The 15897-nt window shown below is 49.4% G+C and overlaps 1 protein-coding gene across 11 annotated transcripts in view; it reads left to right on the forward strand.

Moving 5' to 3' along the window:
• KDM2B (lysine demethylase 2B) overlaps positions 1 to 15897 on the forward strand; it is a 106522-nt gene that overhangs the window by 86550 nt on the left and 4075 nt on the right. For 6 of the 11 annotated variants that reach the window (XM_085592775.1, XM_021532709.4, XM_085592773.1 and 3 more), the window contains 5 exons: positions 3474 to 3698; positions 6848 to 6991; positions 11470 to 11556; positions 12185 to 12454; positions 14740 to 15416. In XM_085592775.1, the coding sequence (XP_085448901.1) occupies positions 3474 to 3698; positions 6848 to 6991; positions 11470 to 11556; positions 12185 to 12454; positions 14740 to 15416 (1403 nt within the window). The remainder of the gene's footprint in view (positions 1 to 3473; positions 3699 to 6847; positions 6992 to 11469; positions 11557 to 12184; positions 12455 to 14739; positions 15417 to 15897) is intronic. The other 5 variants (XM_021532716.4, XM_077787255.2, XM_085592774.1 and 2 more) reach the window with 1 other exon arrangement.

Below are 15897 nucleotides of genomic sequence, written 5' to 3' on the forward strand. Positions count from 1 at the left end.
GATGGAGTCTGTATGAGGCCAGCACTTCAGAAAATTGCTGCAATCCATTTCTTGTTGGAGGGGTGGGCATGTTTAAGCGCTGTGGTGTGAGCCCAACTTCGTGACTTGTAAATGGTTTTGTAGTGCATAGGATAGTGCTTGTGATGAGCCACGTTCACCCCAGTGCCCAGGTGTTGTGTCTGCTTTGGGAACAGGAGAAAGTTACCTTTGTGTGTCATAGCAGTAATATGGAGAGCACCAAAAAAATGGCACAAGAGAAACACAAAAAACCACCCAAACAAAACAAACTACTGAGCATGGTGTCTTGTGTGAGTCCATCAGCTTCCTAGGTTTCAGTGTAATAGAGATATGGATTTAAGGTATTAATCCTAATACATTTCAGCAGCTGCTTGCTCTGCCTTTGTTGAGAGCTTGGTAGTGGCTGTCACCACTTCAGCATCCCTCTGCCTCTCTTTTGAAGATTTGCTGCAGAAGTTAGGAGCACAGTTTTGTGGAGATGTTGGAGAACATGGTGGCTGGTGATGGTATTCCAGGCAGGCTCTGTCTCACCTCCCAGGCTTCTGTTGTAAGGCGGGGGGAAAATCTTCAAGTTTGGTATAATCTTTGTTTCCTTGACAGTTCTGAGAGACAGCTGTGGGGGACTACAGAGTCATTAGGTCCAGGCTGCTCTTGAGGGTTGCATTTCCTTGGAAAGGAGATGGTGGAGTCCCCTCCACAGGAGTGAGATTGTGTCATGCAAACTGGTGTGACACCCAGTCCTGAGCCTCCGGCCATGGAGCTGCTGTTTGCTGGGCACCAGCATAAGGAGTGCTGCTGTCCCCTACCATGTGCTCGTTATTTGCAAGACAAATCCAAGTTGTGCCAGGAGGGTGGCAAGTGGCAATACAGAGATGGGGACAGGAGCTGTGAAGGAGATTTACCCAGTCTCATTATCTGGCCTGGTATGTTGTAAAACTGCAGTCTGAGCTGGAAATCCTGCAGCATCTCCTCACTAACATCGACCTGGAATTTATCTGGCTGCCTGCCATGTGCTAAATAAACCCCAAGCCATGATGGAGGCTCCTTCTACCCCCTTGAATCCCAGGCCAGATTTTCTGCTGTGGAGGTTTTTAAGCGACCACTTTCGGAGCCCCTTGAAACTAGATACAAATGGGAATTCCTGCAAGGCCTCTCCAGCCTTGCTGGCTGCGACATCCTGAAGTGAAAACGTGGCTTGGATTGAGGATTGGTTGGTAAATTAGTACAAACCCAGCTAGTACAATTTGTTAATGAGCAGTGAAGAGGTTTGGGTAGGTAAGAAATGTACAGTGAGAAAATACAGTGAGATGGAGGTCTGCACCTCTGCTGTGTTCTGGTGGTGTCTGGAAGAAAATCAGAGTTGTGTGGTGTAGTCTGATTTCAGGTTTGTTCTTGTACTTTCACCTTCCTGCTTTTGTGGGATTTTTAGGATTCTCAAATTCTGTGTCCAAGCGATGCCTTTTATCACTTGTGTCTTTGCAGTGTCCTGGCACTTAAACTGTTGTCCTCAGAATTAGGACTTGGCTCATATCACTGTGGCAGAAGCAGGAGTTGTCCTTCAGCTGGAAAAGTACAGAGTTTGATTTTTCCTTGAAAGCATTTAAAAACAGCATTCTCACGGTGTCATAGCTGTTGTTTACCCCAAACTTAATCATGTTGCTTCCTAATAGGAAGGAGTCAGGTGCTCACACAGAATCTTCCATGTGCTGTTGTCCAAGGGGAGCTGCCAAGGTTGTTTTGTGTGTTTTGGTTTAACTTGTTCCCGCTGCTATCCAGCCTTCGGTTCGTGTCTCGCCTCCCTTCCTAGCTGAAGTAGACTCTAATAGAATGGAGGAGTGATTCATGCTGAGGAAGAAAATTATCTCTTATCTAGGTTGCCTCTAAGCCAGTCCTGCCAGAGCCGACTTTATCCTTGAGAGGCTGGAAAGTTGGTCTAGAAGGTAAATATTTATTCTTTAGAGTGTCTGACATTGATCTGAAATCCAGGCGGCTGCTGCGGTTGCCGATGGGAAGGAAGATGTGCTCATCCGTGTTCACGCAGCATGGTGAGGTTCAGCCTGCACACGGAACAAAATCTGTTCTGGAGGAGTGGAATTTAAAACTTTGCAGAAATCTCTGCAACCTCATGGACTAAGGAGTGTTTTCTCCCACCTCATGATAGTCTGTAGGAGAGAAAACTTAGGGGTCTAGCTCCTGACTTCTTCGCTCTCCCAGCACTGATGTTCCTGGGATGGAGGCTGTTAAAATATCAGCACTTCTCTGATTAGAGAAAGTCACTGGAGCTTTGCTAAGTCAGCTGGGAGGAAGATCAAATACACTGCAATGTGGCTTCTCTTTAGAGTTGTACAGCAGGACTTGGGGAAGCTTTTGTACAAGCAAGTGCCATGTCTGCACATCTCTTCTAAAAACTGGTGGAATTTCTGCATGGCTCCTAACAGCCATACTGTGCCCCTACCTTTGTGATTGCCCAGAATTCAACAGGAACAGAAAGTGAAACTGGGTGGTCTGTTGGTCATATGCTGAGGTGTGCAGAAAATGGAAGAGTTGTATGAATGCTAAACCAAATGAACTATGCAGTGCTGTTATTATCATCTTTATGGAAAAAGCTGTCAGGGGTCAGTATGAGCCAAGCCAATTCTTGCATAATTAGCTCCATACAATTACATGGTATTTAGTGATGTCTGGCTTGAGCTGTAAGTTCTTGTGTATAACAGGGAGTTTCTGATGAGGACATGAAATTTTGATGTCCACAGTGAATATGTTGCAGTTCACCTAATAATTTCAAATCTTTTCATGCTCCTTTAGTTTCTGTCTTAAAGGTCATTGAAATCTAGACCTCGGATGCCCTTTTTAGCCTTTGCACATCATCAGTTGTGTTCTATTTTTGAGCACTTGCTGGTGTTGGATAGGAGCTACCTTGGAAGGCTTTTTGTAGCATTTGTGTTTTATTTTGTACTTTATTGCTTGGCAGTAGTTCATACTCTCCTGATTTTTTAGGGATACGACTGGGAGTTTGAGCCATTGGCTGGGTGTTTCTCTGTTGTGCCTAACCACCAAACCACTTTTGCTGCTCATTGGATTCAGCAGAAGAAGTCCTTCTGGCTTAACCTGAGAACAAATCTATGATATCTCTAGCCCAGAGCTCAGCTCTGGCACAGATCATCTGTTGATCTAAGCCAAGCACATCACTTGGTAACTTGATCTTGTGCTGAGCTGTGCCTAAATGTCTTTTCCCTGCCATCCTGTTGAAATGGGTTTGCTCTGGCTTTGGGGTCTCTCATTTACAGCCCACCCTTTCTCGGCAAAGCGCTGGAGCTCCTTTATGTCCGAGAGCGATCGTCCGGGCGCGCGGCGCGTTCCCCGCGCGCGGTTCCGCCGACAGCGGTGGGCTCCGCGGGGCTCTGGGCAGGTGGGCTGTGCAGCTGACCCCGTGTGTGTGTGTGTGTCTCTTGCAGAACAGGGCGGTCGGGCGGCCCAAGGGGAAGCCGGGCGCTGCCTCGGCGGTGAAGCTCGCGGCCAACCGGAGCACGGCGGGCGCGCGGCGGCGGAGGACGCGATGCCGCAAGTGCGAGGCGTGTCTGCGGACCGAGTGCGGCGAGTGCCACTTCTGCAAGGACATGAAGAAGTTCGGGGGGCCCGGCAGGATGAAGCAGTCCTGCATCATGAGGCAGTGCATAGCTGTAAGTCTGCTGAGCCCTTCCCTCCCGCCGTGTCTCCAGGTGTGGGAGCTCTGTTCTCAGAAGTCTCTGAAATGCATTGGACAAAAGTGTGTAATCTGTGCCCTCCCAGATCAGATCTCTTTTTTTCCCAGTGTTTCTCATCCTCCCCAAATCCTAAACCAGAATGCTACTAAAACGTAACAGGACAGCTTTCCTTTTAGCAGTATAGAAGTGGAGATTGTCATTACATCAAAAATCAGCGCTCAATGACCCTCAAACTCCGGGTTGTGAGGGAAAAGGGGAAGAGTAGGAAGTTCTGATTCAAAGGATGAAGAGGTGTATTTGGTTTGGATGTTGGAATTTCCTGAGAAAAGCTGCCCTGCAATCATCTTTGCCACGTTATCCACAAAAATCAGGATGAGAGAAATCCTTGACTGACAGCCTCCACAATGTTGGTGTTGATGACCCCAGGCTCCCAGAGATCTGAATTTGTTTGTTTCCTGTTCCTTAGGCATGGAGCAGAGGGTCTGATGTGGATGAGCAGAGAGCCATCAGTCCAGGGTCACGTCTTCCTCAGGGACTGGAAATGGCTGTCAGGGAAAGAGCATCAGAACAGGGCAAGCAGGCAGTTTCCTGGGCTCCTGTGGTACATTACTTGGGAGCTTCTTGAGTCACAAGCGATAGCTTTCTATTTAACAAATATTGACAGATTAATCTTCCATTAAGTTGTTCAAGCAGCTTTTGAATCTGTAGCTGCCATGCTGACTTGTGGAGCTTCTTCTCCGGTCTCATGTCTGCTGTGTCTCTGTTCAAGGCTAAAAAGCAGCTTTAGTTTTTACTTTAATTCTTTAGAAGGCCTTGTTTATGCTGTTGTTATGGGTTTGGTTTTCTTTTGTTGTTGTTTTTGTAAGGAAAGGAATGTTGTTTATTCATAACTGAAATATCACCCTATCTATACTGATTTCTCTCATTACAGTTCCCTTCACTTAGTATTTGGGGGTTTTTCTTTTTATTCTTCGGAGATGACCAAAGTGGAGGGATTAAATGGCTTCACCTAACAGTGATAAAAAACTGATAAGCACTTAAGGTTTCCAGTAGTTGCTCCTGGTAGCTCACTCCATGTTCTGTGCCAGGCTCTGCACTGTTCCTGACACAGAGGATTGGGTTCAGCGCTGCTGGATCTTTCAGTAAAGTACACAGAATATCCACCTTTCTGCAGAGTGCTTTTGCAGCTCAAGTGTCTTTTCTTTGAACACTTGATTTCCTGGAGTGTAGCATGAATTGAACAGCATGGATGAAGAATTTATTATTCTCCAGGGGCAAGAAATAGTGAAATCATGCTGCCTTTTTAGTGGCAGGATTAAATTAGGGCTGCAGTGTGCTTTCTCATCCTCACTGATGAAGGAAACTTTCATACTAAGCTGTTTCACTCTGGGTAACACAGGCTGAGCCTTTTGGAGATGATCTGGGTTCTCTTCTAGCTGAGTGTAGTCATCCTCTGTCTTCCAGTGAAGATTTATTTCTCTTCTTGGTGCCTAGAGTTTTAATTCAGTTAGGACAGAGGTAGCCAGGGGTCTCTGATTACTTGTCCCCCCTTCACATGCCCTGACAGTGGCTTCTCTGCACTTTCTAGGTTGGTGCAAGTATCAGGGAGATTATTACAAATTCTTAAGGCAGCAAAGGCCCAGAAAATTAAGGAATTGAGGTGTTGTACCTTTCAAGGTGCTTTACATTTCTCTAAGCAATCCTGTTGGCTTTGCTCTTGTTCTCTAACAATTCAGCAGTAATAATATTGTGGTACCTATCCAGCAGCTTCCAGCCAAAAAGACCCTGCAAGATGCTGAAGCTGTATGGAAGTAATGATCCCTACAGTTCTGGAATTGTGCTTGCCTTGGTTAATAACACTGACAATATTAACTAGACAGACTTTCATTAAGCTCAGAAGCCTTCAGAGAGCCCATGGTACTGCTGTTCAGAGAGCAGGAACCTCCTCTGCATCACCAGTTCCATCAGGAAGGGCAGCAGGAATGCCATGGAATGGGGCTGGGAGGACAAGGTGACAGCACAGCTGCAGTTCCAGCCCATCAGTGGGACACAGGCAGTGGTGGCACAGAGGAGATTGCCTGGACATCCTTGCTCCCAGCAAGAAAAGTTGTACTGCTGTTTGCAAAATGTTCTGTGCTCTAATGGCTCGCTACAGCTGGGCTTCCCCCTGCCTGAAACTTGCTAAAGGATGCACTGTTGATGCTGAAATTTGGGTTGGTGTGCAGGTATTCTCTTAGGGATTTATTCACTCCATCCACAAGAGATCCTTGCTGGGAAAAGCCCCATCTCTGCTTCTGGCTGTGTAAAAGGACTGGCAGCCTAATCAATTGTACTTCCCTTTGTGAGCAGCTTAGGTTCTTCCTTTTCTTTTTTCTAATGAGGTTTATACTTTATTGCTGCAGACCAGAATTTTGTTAATCATTAGCAAAATGGTGGCTTTTTAATTAGAGTGACATTCAGTGCTTTGACATGGGTGACAGGTATGTGAGATGCTGCAGTTCCCTTTCTGCCTCAACGGAAGAAGAAAATCTGTGTGATCTCACTTGTGACACTTGCAGGAGAGAATCCTCTTTCTAAGTGAGCAGAGCTTTTTGCAGTGCTCAGGTTGGGAGCAGGGCCCTGGATAATGGACTGCCAGTCAGGAAAAGGGCTGTTCTTGGTTCTGCTGTGGGCTTGCTGTGAGACCTGGATCAGGTCCCATAACATCTGTCTGCCCTGCCTGTAAAATACGGGAGCTGCCAAATTGCTGCTCGGATTGTGAAACCTAATGGATGTGAATAGTGATGTTCTAGGGTGATTCTTTCCCCTCCCATTGTACACTGGTGAAGTGACTTGCATGCCAATGTTGTGTCAGCTCACAGCTTCAAGGAACCCACCAAAAATGCATTTTCATCCATCCCAGTAATGCTTCCTGAGCCTGTATTGCTACAGGGCAAAATGTGTCTTATGGAGCTTGGTCTGGTACCCAGCTCTAATTTGTTACCTTTTTTTTTTTTTTTTTTCTCTCCTTCATGTCAGTTTGCACAATTAATCCCTATTAATCTCCTGTTTGAGTAAATACACATTGAACTCTTGTGTTTCCATGTCTGCCATATCTTGATCAGTTCTTTCTGATACATAAACAGCCGGTGCTGCCTCATACTGCCGTGTGTCTGGTGTGTGGAGAGGCTGGGAAAGAGGACACTGTGGAAGAGGAGGAGAGCAAGTTTAATCTCATGCTAATGGAATGCTCCATTTGTAATGAAATCATACACCCAGGATGCCTTAAGGTGAGTACAAGGATGTGATACATGTTGGAAACAAAAGCTGAATTAGTTATCACCTTAATGTAAAAGTGGTGCACAGAAATTGGGAAGCTTTTAGGTTTTCATCTTTGGAGAGATGAGAAGTGAGCAGAGAGCTGGTGTGAGGAGCACAGCACTGGGTGAGATCTGTGGCACGCACTGCCCTGACCAGCAGGCAGGGTCCTTGGTGTAACAGCATTCCCTGGGAGCAGGGACCCTGCTTTGGACATGCTCTGAGTGTGTGAAGATCTTGCTGATGAATTTCTTTCTTTTTGCCCCTTGTTTAAGGAACTGAGGTGTTTCAGTCGGGATGGGGAAGGCAGAGCAATCTGCCTGTACCTCAGGGTGAGATATCCACAAATCCATGTCAGTAGCTTCTTCCCGAGTCCCACGAAGTACAGATGAACAACTGGCTGCTCACGTAGGTCCAGGCACAGATGTGCCTTAGGGTGGCAGCTGGCTCCAAAGATGTTAGGAGCAACTGTTGGAGCAGGAGTGCAGCTCTGGAAGCAGCCTGAGCGAGTGTCAGGCTGCAGGAGTGCTCACCCTTGGCTGACTTGAGTCCTGTGAGCAGCTGTATTCTTTGCTGCTAACAAAAGTGTCATTTGGGGCATATCTTCCTGCATTAGCATTTAGAAGCTGCCTCTCTCCAGAGCTGGTTTCTTTCAGCTGATCAGCCATTTCCTGTTGCTGATTTGTTTATGGTTAAAGTGATTTGCCAAAGCAAATGTGTTCTGACACACCGTGCCCCAGAAAGCAGCGTTTGGGCCCTTCTGGGATGTCTGGGAGGAGAGGTGTGTGTGTTCCCTCGGCAGGCCCGGGGTACAGCTCTCCTGAGCTCTACGTGGTGCTGCAGCAAGCTCTGTGCTGTCATTTATTAGAGCAGAATGTGGGGAGCTGGCAAACCAGAGCTGTGCCTTCTCCCTGATTCATGGAGCTGGTGCTCAGTTGCTGCCACAGATGGGCTCTGAAAAGGAGCTTTGCTTGTTTGGCTCTGCTTAAAACAAAACTTTGAGGGCTGATGAAGCAGAGGAAGGAGCTGCTCATTTTCAGAGGTACCTTAATTTTGTCTGCTTTGCTGTTCCAACCCTTGCTGGAAGTGCCCTGTGCACCCCCATCTCTGCCTTTGCAGTGTCAGGGGTGCCTCAGGGCTGAGGTCAGAGGACAGTTGCTGTCTAGTGGCAGCTCAGGTATGACTTCCTCTCCCCAAACTACATTTGGGACTAGTACAGGATGTGGGTCAGGTCTGTGAAGTCAGGCAAGTGCTGTTTGTTGTCTTACACGTGTGTGATGTTCTGAGTGTTCTTTTGGTAGCTAGGAACAGCATTGCTTTGGGTGTTCCTGACAGTTAAGCACTGGGAGATCTACTGTGTGCCTTGTGTGTCTTTTATTTTGATTTCTCAGTGCTTCTGCTGAGCTGAAATGGTGGGTAACTGGTGCTGTTTATTTCCTGAGGCAAAGGAGAACTGGTAGAATTCAGAATCATCTTGGAAGGTGAGATGAGACTGCTCAGGAGAACAGCAAAAGAAAAATGGAGCCTCTTCCTTAGATCCTTCCTTGCTCTTTATTCCCAGGTTCCAAGACAGAAATCTCTAGCTGTGTTTACATGTTGCTGGAGCCCTTGAGCCCTGAGGATGGAGCCCATAAGTAGCCTTTGATGCAGCCCCAGCCCCAGGGCAGCTGCCTTCCTGTCCCACTTGGGAAATAGCACCATGTGAACTGCTGGTCATCTCCAGCTTAGTGTCTGGCAAATGTACTACTGGGGGAGACTGGAATAAACTGGATCAGTGCAGATGTCCTTTCCTGGCTTATTCCCATGTGGAGTGAATTCCCTCCAAGATGCATCTCCAGAGCTTGTGGAGTAGTTTGGTGCATGCAGGGGGTGATTTATTCTCCAGGGCAGGTTGGTTGTGGTTTGAAGTCCATCTTCTTCCAGCTCCCTTATGAGGCTGTTCATGTTCTGGGTTTTTTTTCTCCATGAAACAGCAGTGCCAGATGACCTCTCTGAGGAGTTAAATCAAGGGTGGCTCAGGGGTGCCTGTGCCCTGGCACACTGAGCCTTGAGGGGCTTCATGGGGACCCCGGGCAGCAGAGCCCCTGCAGTGCTGGTGTTGGGGCTGTGCTGGGACAGCAGATGTTCCATGTGCTCAGAAGTGTCACAGGAGCTTCCTGACACCCTTCTTTCCTTGAAAATACCACACCAACACAAATGCTTGTTTTGCTGAACGGGTTTCTTATGAAAATGATCTTGGTGAGAGTTTCGCAAGCGCAGCACTGCTTCCAGAGGGAGCTCATGAGATTTTGGGATGAACACTGCCTTTCATTGTTCCACAGTGTTTGAGTTGAACCAAGAGTGGTGAATTTTTCTTGCTTCATCTCAAATTGCTGGCATTGCTAGCTAGCATGTCTTGAGTGCAGCATCTGATGCTGTTTCCTTAGGGAGAAGGGGTTTCTTTCTTCACTAGGAGCCTGTTCTTTTCCATCTCAGCTGAATGTAGTGATAACAGTGGAAGTGAATATTGAGGTGCCTTGTCAGAGCAGCAGGGAGGGAGGGATACAAAAGCTTTTCCAGCACAGCTTCAGCCCAGGTGTGTCTCACTGCCTGTTTCAGTCTGGGCACTGCCAGAATTCGTGGCTTTTCCTCAGGGATGCCAGATCAGCATCCTGGGGTCTCCATATCCCTACCAAGTGGAGTTCCCAGCACGAGGCCTCGTGCTCAGATCTGAGTTGCTGACCTCGTGCTGCAGGTAGGTTTCTGTGATGCCTCATGCTGTGCCTCAGACACCCACCTGCTGTGTGCAGCAAACACTCAGAACTGGCTCCCACCCAGCCTGAAAGGCTTGGGACACATTCAGTGGCAGGTTTGTGTGTGTCTAATTAGTTTGCTTACAGTTCCACACATCTGTTCAGTTCCTTAAACTTCACAGAAGGGACAGAGCTGTAATGCTTTCCCTTCAGCAGCACTTGTTCTATATTCAGTGCGGGAAATAACTTGTTCCAAACTTGGGCTTGGGCCAGGAATTGTTCCCCTGAGGCAGAGATGTATACAACAACTCCTGGAGTATCTTACACCTACCATGGGAAAGAAGGTTCAAAGGCACACAGTTGTGATAAAACCAGTATTTAAATTCTGCCCACTTCATTTACTTATTTATTAACTCCAGGAGTCTTGCTGAGAGACTGACGTGTCATCACTCTCGCTGGATGGTGAAACTAGAATGGCTGCTCTGGCTCAGGGACTTGAGGAAGCAGTTCCTAAATCCAAGGGCTTGCTCCTGCACAGCCAGTTGCTTTTCCCTGCACTGGGAGGAGAGGAGGAAATGTTTCAGAAATATGAAAAATCTGCAGATCCCTGCCCGTGCTTGTTCCTGTCTCCTGCAGCCACACTGTTGCTGCCAGTGCCCAGCTGTTAGTCTGGACAGCAGCATGTTTTTGTTGTCTACAGTAGTAATAAATCAATATTTTTCTTTTTTTTCTCCCAAGTTACTTATTTCTGAGTATGTAATGAAACCCTTAAGTGGGAATGTGCCATCAGTGAGAGAGAGTGTGTGTGTGGAGGGTGTATCTTAGCTCTGCTTTTCATTCACAGAAATGTCTTTTCTGAAATGCCTGTTCCCTGTTTGGAAAGCGCTCCAGGCTCCTGTGTGAAAATCCAGACATGAGGAACATTCCAGCTGTGTAGGGCAGGATTGTGCTTTTGCTGGAGTGTAACAACATTAAGCATAAATTTCTTTCAGACAGAAAAATGTCAGTGTTGGAGGTAGTGAAGTCATCAGCCTCCTCTCCCTTTCCCTGCCTGAGGATCTGAGGGTGTGAGAAGGCCTGGAAATGCTCTGTGTGTCCAGTGTGTGAACAAGCTCCAGCCTGTGAATAAATGTGCCTGTTCTGAGCTGCCTTGGCAGCCACCATCCCACTGGCACAGGGGATGGAGGACTGCAGCCTGGGACTGCTAGTTCTGATCCTGAAAGAAAAGTATTTTAAGGAACACTTGATTACAGTGCAGGGTGCTGTGCTGCTAAAAATGCCCATGGGATTAATGCATGTGAGAGCCCTGCCTGGGGAGGGATCGGGCTGTGCCTCTCCAGGGGACACAGGGCTGGGCTCTGCAAACCCGAGGTGTGGGAGGGCATTTGGAGATGGTGCAGCCCTGGGTCTGGGGGCTTGCTTGGGCTCTCGGGGTGTTCTCTGCTGTTCCAAGAGCCGAGTGTGGATTGGGATTGTCACTTATGGAAAGCCCAGAGCCGAGCCCTTTGGCAGATGTGTTTGGCCAGCATCCCTTCCTCCCGCATCGTCGGGGGGTGGCTGTGCAGCACCCAGGGCTTGCTCAGCGCCGGCAGCACGGTGCCTCTGCCCCCCGGGGAGGAGTCCAGCCCAGAAAACAAGGAGCTGCACAGTGTGCCTTGCAATGATCACCTCCTTGCAGGCTGGTGCAGCACAGCTGTGAGTGGTTGTGTCTCCCACAGGTGAAGGAATCGGATGGTGTGGTTAACGATGAGCTGCCGAACTGCTGGGAGTGTCCAAAGTGCAACCACGCAGGGAAAACTGGAAAAGTGAGTTTAATGGGAATAAGTGGTGCTGGAATGAGATACAAAATCTTAAGTGTTCCCTCTGGCCTATAGATAGACTTCAGTCCAATACCAACTTTTGGTTTTTTGCTTATTTCTTTTTTTTTTTCTTAATTACCCATGGTGGGAGGTTGGATTGAAGTGATCTTTAGGGTCCCTACCAACCCCAGCCATTCCAGGGTCATGTGGTTCATTCCATGGTGATTCTGTGAGTGGAAGGAGACAAGCTCACAGCTTTCTATTCTTCAGTAATTTCTGTATGCCTGTACCAACACTTCACCCAGCACCTGAGGAATATTTGGTTAGTTCTCTGCACTGCTGCATGTTAATTTTGACAATGAAAATTCCTGAAATTAAAAATTCACAGGCAATTATGCAAAACCTGGAGTGTCTGTTGGAATTAGTGAAACACTATTTCTTTGCAGACCGAGACAGACACTTGCAAGTGTGTAGTTAGAAAAATAACCTCAGGAAAATTAAAACTTTTAACTCCTTACTAATCATTTTGTGAGTTAAAAAGTGACCAACCCAGCAGTGTTGGAGTACTAGTGGCAACGTGAAGAGCTGGGAGATGCATAAGGTATAAAGTTGGTTTGTGTTTTGTGTGTCTCTGGCGTACAAGCAAAAGCGCGGACCAGGATTTAAATACGCGTCAAATCTCCCGGGCTCGTTGCTGAAGGAGCAGAAAATGAACAGAGACAACAAGGAAGTGCCAGATGCTGCCAAACGGAAAGGGGACTGCGAGGAGACTCCCAGGCGGAAATCAGAGGAACATTCCAAAAAGGCTCCGGTTGACTCAATCCTGAGGAGAAAGTCTGACGAGGTGCATCTGTGGAGGAAGCGGAAATTCGAGAAGTCCCAGGAGCCCACGATGAGAAAGCGGGTAAGGCACAGCCCCTGCTGCTGCTCTGCACAGAGCCTGGGCTGCCAGGGGCTGCTGGCTCTGCTCTCCTGGCTCAGAGCTCACCCCCAGGTCCCAGATTGCTCCCAGAGGAACTGGGAGTTTTTACCATTCCGCTAAAAGCTGCTGGTCTGACAGGCCAGTGGCTTGAACAGGGACACTCAGGTTGGTGTGCAGAGGCCGAAAACACTGGCCTATGGCTCTTGTTTCATTCAAGGTGCTGGAAAATCCACTTTAACTGAAAAGTCTTTACAAGGTGCTCAGAGTAGGAGCAAGGTGAAAATTTCATGGAAGCCTTTTCAGGTCTCTCCACGTGGTGGCGCCTGGCAGCTGATCCGGGCTGATGTGGGGCTGTGGCACCACCCGGAATCCTCTGGAAAGGACACCTGGGGAGCCTGCAGGGAGCAGGAGCTGCTCCCAGCAGCTGGGCAGACAACTTGGCCCTGGACGTGACAGTCGGGACTCTCAGGCCAGGCAGGAACACTGAATTTTCATGTAGATTCCAAAATGTGCCACCTGGGATCTGCAGAAATGCTGGTTTGCAGAGGCAGAAATGAGGGCTCCAATTTACAGTGTCTCATGACTAAAGTGGCTGATGGCTGTAAGATCAGAATCAGTGGCTGGACTGGTATTGCCTATGAAGCTCCCAGGGGTGGGAGTCAGTCAGTCCTGCGAGGCTGGACAGTGGGAATGCTGCAGGATGGCAGATGCAGGATGGGCTGCTTTGGTGGAGAGAGAGCAAAATTCACAGTAGCAGTTCATGCATAGCTGCTTGCTGGCCAGGCTTTCCTTTTCCCATCCCTTTGGACTCCCCTCAGTGAGAAAGGCACTGTGGGTCACCACATTACCACACAACACAACAGATGTGTTTGGGTTTTTTACTTTCTTGTTGGAAAAGAAATCATTACCCTGTTTACATCTTGAAATTACAGAATCTCTCTCTTAAGGAAGCCTTTAACTCCAGATAGTTCAGCTGCACCGTCTGGGTTTATATTTTCTCTTCTGCTGTTCTGTATTAAAATACAGCAGCCAGTTGTGTTTTGATGGCCCAAGGAATAGAAATCTGCTCCTGTACTGATGTTTGGTCCTCCCTGTGTGGGTGAACGTTGCCCCAGTCACACAGCCCCTGCACAGGCTGTGCCACAGCACATCCTGGAGTCCTGCTCCCCCCAGGAGCCAGGGATGTCCTGGCACTGCTGCCCTCACAGCCTGGCATGATCACAGAATTCCAGTGCCTGTAAGCAGAGCACCCATCAGTGCTGGGAGCTGCACTGGCCTGGTGTAGTAATGTTTTATTCTAACCTGTCATTAACTTATTGTGACTTCTCCCTTTATAATATGTTAATTTAAAGGCAGGGTGATCAGTTTTCTCCACCGTGCGCCGCGGGCTGAAACTTGGGAACACAGCCACTGCCTTGATCCAATTATTGGGAAAGCGAAAGCAGGAGCCCTCTGCCACAACAAGTGTGCTCACAGCAGTTCCCTCTCCTTGCCAGCCCAGATCTCCTTATTAGAGCCATTTCATTTTAACAACTGGTGACTTCTTTCTTGCTTGTGGTGATCAGATTAGGCTTGAAGCCTTCCCGGGCCTCTGTTTGTGTCTCTGACACAGTCTGGTGAATGGGAGAGGGAGGATGAGTGGGGAAGAGTGCAGAGCAGCGTGCTGGGAGCAGGGACTGGGGCAGGAGGAAGGTGCTGGCCCAGCCCTGTGAGGGCTCAGCAGTCCTGGAGTGTCACATTCCCTGTTCTGCAGGGATTGGAGGGGATGGCCAAGGTTTGGTTGGGGTAAAGGAGCACCTAAAGGAGGCTGTGGGTGTGCAGGAGTCGGGATGGCAGCTGTGATCCCAGAGGTTTTGGGAATGGCCCTTTTGACCATGGTGTGAGGGCACTGGGGCAGTGTTTGATGTGGTGCACAGTGGATGTGGCCCATGCCTGGGTTCTTGTAGCCTGCTGGAACAAAGCTGTCCACGGTGTGCTGCTGATCTTGTGTGTGAAAATGATCCAGTCGGAGATGGGCAAGGCCCTGGAATGTGCAGGAATCTGCACGGTGAATCAGTACATTTGTCACTCCTGGAGTCCAGTGAGCCAAGAGCTGGACTCCTCATCCCTGCTGGCTCTTGAACTCGATACCTTTGGCTGGTGCTGGGATGGGGCTGGGATGGGTGGGGCCCGGCCCCGGGCAGGGCTCCGGCGCGGAGCATCCGCATGGGAAGCGCTGCTGGAAGCGCTGCCGAGCTCCACAGTCAGCCCTTGTCTCTTCGTTCCAGCGGCGATCGTGGAAGGCCCCGGATGACCGAACTGCCATGATCAAACCCCTGCGGCGCCTCAAGCAGGAGCCCGAGGACGAGCTGCCAGAAGCACCCCCCAGGTCCAAGGACAGCGACCAGTCTCGGTCCAGCTCGCCCACAGCAGGGCCCAGCACGGAGGGCGCCGAGCCCAGGGACAAGAAGAAGTTCAAGATGAGGAGGAAAAGGCGGCTTCCCAATAAGGAACTGAGCAAGGAGCTCAGCAAAGAGCTTAACCAGGAGATCCAAAAAACCGAGAACAGCCTTGCCAATGAGAACCACCAACCCATCAAATCTGAACCGGAGAGCGAGAACGAGGAACCCAAGCGTGCGTTGAACAACAGCGAGAGACTCCATAGGTTCAGCAAAGGGTTGAACGGGACTCCCCGGGAGCTGAGGCACCACCAGCTCATGCCCAGCCTGCGCAGCACCCCCCGGGGAATAGCCCGGCCCCCGCCCTCGCTGTCGCCCCCCAAGTGCATCCAGATGGAGCGGCACGTTATCCGGCCACCTCCCATCAGCCCCCCTCCGGACTCGCTGCCCCTGGATGACGGGGCAGCCCACGTGATGCAGAGGGAAGTCTGGATGGCTGTCTTTAGCTACCTCAGTCATAGAGACTTGTGCATCTGTATGAGAGTTTGCAAGACCTGGAACAGATGGTAAGGAGGGCGGGACACGAGGTGTGGTGGGATGGGCACGGAAGGACAGCGGGTGGTGGAGGCAGCGGTGTGTCCTGGGGAGGGCTGTGGCTGTCCCTGGAGCTCTGGTGAGCCCAGGCAGAAGAGGTGACCAGCAGAAGCGGCAGATCTCGTGTTGCTTTCTCAGAAACGGCCGTTCCCAGCACTTCTGGTGGAGCTGCGTGTGTCAGACTCGGTGTCAGCCTGCCAGGCTCTGGAGCAGCCTGTGCTGGAGTCAGACACCGCAGTGTTCCTGCTGCTGGAACAGCCAGGCTGGCTCGGTCTTGGTGTCATTCTGCCCCAGGACTTCCTGACTGCCAGCGTTTGCGCAGTTCAGTTATTAAATACCTACTGAGATAGTGAGGATCCCACCGTGTGCTCCTCACAGGGCTGTGCTGATTGTCTCCCTGTGGAGAGCCAGCCTGTTCCCTGTGCCAGCAGAGCACGTTCTGCAGGAATCCTT

The sequence above is a fragment of the Lonchura striata genome, chromosome 15, assembly GCF_050655825.1.
Source record: "Lonchura striata isolate lonStrDom1 chromosome 15, ASM5065582v1, whole genome shotgun sequence".
Taxonomy (NCBI): domain Eukaryota; kingdom Metazoa; phylum Chordata; class Aves; order Passeriformes; family Estrildidae; genus Lonchura; species Lonchura striata.